The sequence below is a fragment of the Chrysochloris asiatica genome, unplaced genomic scaffold (genome assembly GCF_000296735.1).
Source record: "Chrysochloris asiatica unplaced genomic scaffold, ChrAsi1.0 scaffold00005, whole genome shotgun sequence".
Classification (NCBI taxonomy): domain Eukaryota; kingdom Metazoa; phylum Chordata; class Mammalia; order Afrosoricida; family Chrysochloridae; genus Chrysochloris; species Chrysochloris asiatica.
Window position 1 is genome coordinate 6,353,696 of NW_006408523.1, and position 5,113 is coordinate 6,358,808.

The 5,113-nt window shown below is 43.7% G+C and overlaps 1 protein-coding gene across 1 annotated transcript in view; it reads right to left on the bottom strand.

Moving 5' to 3' along the window:
• ATP8A2 (ATPase, aminophospholipid transporter, class I, type 8A, member 2) overlaps nucleotides 1-5,113 on the bottom strand; it is a 727,934-nt gene that overhangs the window by 542,288 nt on the left and 180,533 nt on the right. The window contains exons 12-13 of the mRNA XM_006831949.1: nucleotides 3,466-3,593; nucleotides 1,026-1,103 (exon numbers count right to left, since the gene is read on the bottom strand). Coding sequence (XP_006832012.1) covers nucleotides 1,026-1,103; nucleotides 3,466-3,593 — 206 coding nt within the window. The remainder of the gene's footprint in view (nucleotides 1-1,025; nucleotides 1,104-3,465; nucleotides 3,594-5,113) is intronic.

Sequence of the window (5,113 nt, forward strand, 5' to 3'; positions counted from 1 at the left end):
AAAAAAGAGAAAGAGACAAACTCCAAATGGAAATGTGGTACACAAGTTGCATGATCTCGGGGAGAAGAATTGGGGAGAAGAAGGAAAATACTCAGGACCATAAGACAGGGGTCAAGTTCAGAGAGTTATGCCAGACTCTAGGAAAATCCTGTCCTCCTTCCCACATCTATAAAATAAACAGATTTAACCAGAAGGTACACCAGAACACTTCAAATAATTCATGGGAAAATGTTAGTAAAAGATAATGAAAATTGTCCACAAACTTTTGGAAGCCCCCGCCCCCCAATATAACATCATATTTTACATTTAACCTTCTGGGAAATCATGTGGTGGGCTGGTGTAGGAAGGATGTGGAGGCAGTCTCTGGCCTCCTTTGACTTCACAAGGGGTTAAGAGAATCAAAGTCATCAGATCAAGATGAGGCGGAGGTCAGACATGTCTCCAACCTTCCTTACCAGTTCTGACTGCAACGTCTCTGCCATCAAAATTAAACCAAACCCAACTCTGGCTCACAGCATCTCTGGATAGGGTTTCCGAGGCAGGAAGCTACATCTAAGGGGTACCAAGCTACAAGTTTGGGAGTTCACACGCACCTCCCTGTACTTCAGACCAGCTGGCTGCATTTCTCTCTCTCTCATCCCTAGGCTCCCTGAGCTGAGTCACTGCCCATCGGCTCAGGAGTCCCCGCACTGCCTACCTTCAGGCCAAACAACCTTCCTGCTCATCTCTCAACCCACCTCTTCCTGTTGCGCTCTAGCTCACTTCTACTCATCAAGTGGCTCTCCTTAACTTTCAGTCCTAGAAATAGGCAGTGACTATGGGATACTCATCGGGCTGCTAACCACAAGGTTAGTGGTTCAAACCCACCAAGAGCTCTGTGGAAGGAAGATGAAGACGGAAGTTGTACAGTCTCAGAAACCCTAAAGAGCAGCGCTCATCACTACTGTAGATCACTCTGAGTTGGAACGACTTGGTGGCGGTGAGTTTGCTCCATGTGTATAGAAAGTCCTGGAAAACGTTCTCACCTGCCCGAGCTCTTCATTAAGGTTTGAGGTTCTAGCCATTGCCGGAGTGTCATTTTCTGTGTAGTACATATCTGTGTCCTGAGAGAGAGAGCAAGAAGAAAACAAAACACCTCAGAAAATCTATACCATCAGTCCTTCATTTATATTAACACAGAAAAGAGATTTAGAACAGCTAACTTAAAAATCTGGCTGCTAACCTCAAGGTTGGCAGTTCAAAACTACCAGCTGCTCCACGGGAGAAAGATGAGGCTTTCTGCTCCCATAAAGATTTGCAGCCTCAGAAACCCTATGCAGGGTCGCTATGAGTTGGTACCGACTCCACGGCACATAACAACAACAACAACTTAAAACTATTGCATTTTGATATAAATGTCCATTTGAAATTTGGGAGGTGGTGAATAATTAGTGGCCATTACTATTAAAATAAGGAACTCTGGTAGCATAGTGGTTACGAATCGGGCTGCGAACCTTAAGGTCAGCTGTTCGAAACTACCAGCTGTTCCGCGCAAGAAAAGATGAGGCTTTCTGCTCCCATAAAGATTTACAGCCTCGGAAACCCTGTACAGGGTCGCTATGAGTCGGAACCGACTCCATGGAACATAACAACAACAATATACAAAAGATCTCCTTTCAAGATGACTTTTTATCACCTAGACTACTGGAACTTGGGTGGTGTAGTGGTTTAACATGGTGGGCTGCTAACAGAAGGTCAGAAATTCAAATCCACTAGCCATCCATTGGGCGAAAGATGGGCTTTCTGCTCCCGTGAGAATGTACAGCCTCAGAAACACTATACAGTGTCACTAGAACCGACTCCACAGCACACAACCACCGTGGCATCTAGATGGAATCAAATTGGCAACAGCAGCTGAAAGGATCCGATGGGAAACTTTAAGGGGAGAACTGACTTTACATGAACGGGGGAGAAACCATTTGGAAAAGGAGACTAAGAATGGTTACATAACTTTGAAATTTCATCGATGTCACTATATTGTACGTGTGGTGTTGTGAAGTGTCACTTAGTCAATTCTGACCCATAGCGACCCTGTATAGGGTTTCTAAGGAGCAGCTGGTGAGCTTGAACCACTGACCTTGTCATTGAAACCGACTTTGCAGTCTGACGCATTAACCCACAGCGCCACCCCAGGACTCCTTATTGTATTAGATGGTCACACAACTCCACTAATACTTTCCCCATCTGGTGAAGTGTGTCCAACATTTTTTACCTCTTTTATAACTTGTATTGTTTATTTGTTTATTATTGCTGTTGAAAATGTTTTAGAAGTTGACCACTCTTCATCCTGAAAGTTTTTATTGTGAATTGAGTGAAGGTTTACAGACAAGATCATCTGTCTGACATTCAACAGATCATACACTTGGTTTCATCTCACTGATTGCATTCCTCCCTGCAATTCCTATTTCCAGTCCACTCTTCCTCCTAACGCTTCTGAACTTTGTCCTTAGGCAAACTGTTGCCCTTTGGGTCCTAAATGGTTGCCCACTCCAGACTGAGCCTGCCTTAACAGTGTTGTTGGCCAGCCCCCCCCCCATGTGTACTATCGATCATTAGGCTGAAAATCGGGCCACAAGGGTGAGTCCATTATAACCCCGAAGAGGGGCCAAAAGCTACAATCTTGGGTTCCTCGAGTCTCTTTCTGATCAGTAAGCCCAGTATTTTTTATAATTTTGAGTTTTATTCCACATTTTCTCCCACTCTGAGACCATCTGATGATCACATTTAACTTGAAATGTAACCACTTTTGAGTTGCTTAAACTAGCTAAAGAAATGCCTAAATAATTGGTAACATCCTCATCGATGAAACCTTGCCCTGATTATAACACACATGCCAACGCCAGTTATGTTGGGACACTTCAGCCTCTGGATGGGTCTGAGCAGAAATGAAGGAGCTCTGGTAGCATAATGGATCCAAATTGGGCTGTGAACCTTAAGGTCAGCAGTTCGAAACTACCACCTGTTCCGCAGGAGGAAAATGAGACTTTCTGTTCCCCATAAAGATTTATATCCTCAGAAACCCTGTGCAGGGTGGCTATGAGTCGGAACCGACTCCACGGCACATAACCACCAACCAAGCATAAATGAACCACATTCCTTCTTTTCTAGAAGCTTAATTAAAAGACAAAGGCTTTGAGATAATATTAGAAAATAGTGATGCAAAGTACCCCAAGTAGCTCAACTTACAAAGTTATTTCTAATACCCGGAGTCCTGGTGTGGCACTGCGGGTTAATGCACTGGACTGCAAAGTCAGTTTGGACTGCAAGGTTGGTGGTTTAAGCTCACCAGCCACTCCTCAGAAGCCCTATGCAGGGTTGTTATGGGTAGGAACTAACTTGATGGCACTTAACAATAACAACACTTACCCAATTTCTAAAGTCACTTCCAATATTTGACCAGTTTATAAACTTACTTCCAATACTCACCCAGTTTATAAAAAGGGCTTGTGTGTATTTTACAACCTCGAGAGTCACCAGCAGACTAATAGGAATGAGATTGTTGTACAAGATGATGAACGTCAACAGGTTGTATCCAAAATTATCCGAACTCGTGTCTGTGGAAGAAAACGAGAGTATCTATAGCCTTGGTTGCAATCTCCATTCCATAGTGTTTTACTTTATTATTTTGGAACTTACCTAAAAGATATTAATTTAGAAATCAAAGTTACAATAGGTTTTGAGCATCTACTATGCATCAGGAGCTATGAATGTAAGTACTATGAAGGCATAGTCCCTGCCAACCGAGCTGGCTTCTAGTAGGAGGTGGAGGGGAGGGAAGAGCAGAAGCAAGCAGCCCCATCCAAGTGACCACACACCAGGGTACATCTCTGAGGGAGGATGTCACAGAGCTCTGTAGAAACACAGACAGAAGACGTTCCTTGGGAAACCCTGGGCACTGCTGGTCACCCAGAGAAAATGATGCTCAGGTCAGGTTTTAAAAGTCAGGGACCCAGTCGCTACCTAAAAGGATGGAGAGTAAACAACAGGCATCTGCTGTGGTTGTAAAGAGAATCTGCAGTCTCACCGAAGCCTGACTATAATTGAGTCAATGGAGTGAGTCGGTAAGGTGGCACGCAAGAGAAGGAGGTAAGAGAAAAGCAGTGAACAGTCTAGAGTATATTTACCAAAGAGAAGAAGAGAAATGTCTTCAGTGAGTAAGATTATTGAGGGCTGAAATCCAACGCACAGCCAGGACCATCTTGGACAAGAGGAGCCAGAATAGGGAAACAAGGTACAGGGTTTGCGGGTATCCTAAGAGGAAGTTCTAGCCTATTAGTTAAGTAAGATCTTAACTTGGCAAGAGGCAAAGGAAGGTTTCAGCCAACTGTGGGTTCAACTAGTGTTAAAGATGCCTCTGACTGGAACTGGAATGAAAATAAAGATGGCCGAATGCTATGGTCAGTCAGTAGGAATTTGTGATGGCTCCAATCCATTTTCTCCCTGGTAGCGTAGTGGTTACAAATAGGGCTGCAAACCGCAAGGTCAGCAGTTCGAAACTACCAGCTGCTCCGCAGGAAAAACATGAGGCATTCTGCTCTCATAAAGATTTACAGCTTCGGAAGCACTGTACAGGGCCACTATGAGTCGGAACCGACTCCACAGCACATAACCACCAAGCAGGAAATTGACTCCAATGGTGGAGGTTCGATTCAGAGTCATGGAAGGCAGTTGTGAGGACAAGACAAGGTCAGCTGAAGGCTCACAAGGGTGTGTATATACAAACGGTCATTATTGCTAGATGTCCACCACCCTCTATTTTATACTCGGTATACCAAGTCTCCTGTTCCTGAGGACTAGTTTTCCTTTGGGTCCATTTTCTTTTTCTGCTATACTTTTATTAAATTAAGAAGTCACTAGAAGTCGATATGCAGATGATACAACCTTCCTTGCTGAAAGTGAAGAGGACTTAAAATACTAATGAAGATCAAAGACCACAGTGTTTGATATGGATTGCATCTCAAAGTAAAGAAAACAAAAATCCTCACCACTGGACCAATAAACAACATTCATATCAACTGAGAAAACATTGAAGTTGTCAAAGACTTCATTTTTCTTGGATCAACTATCAACACTC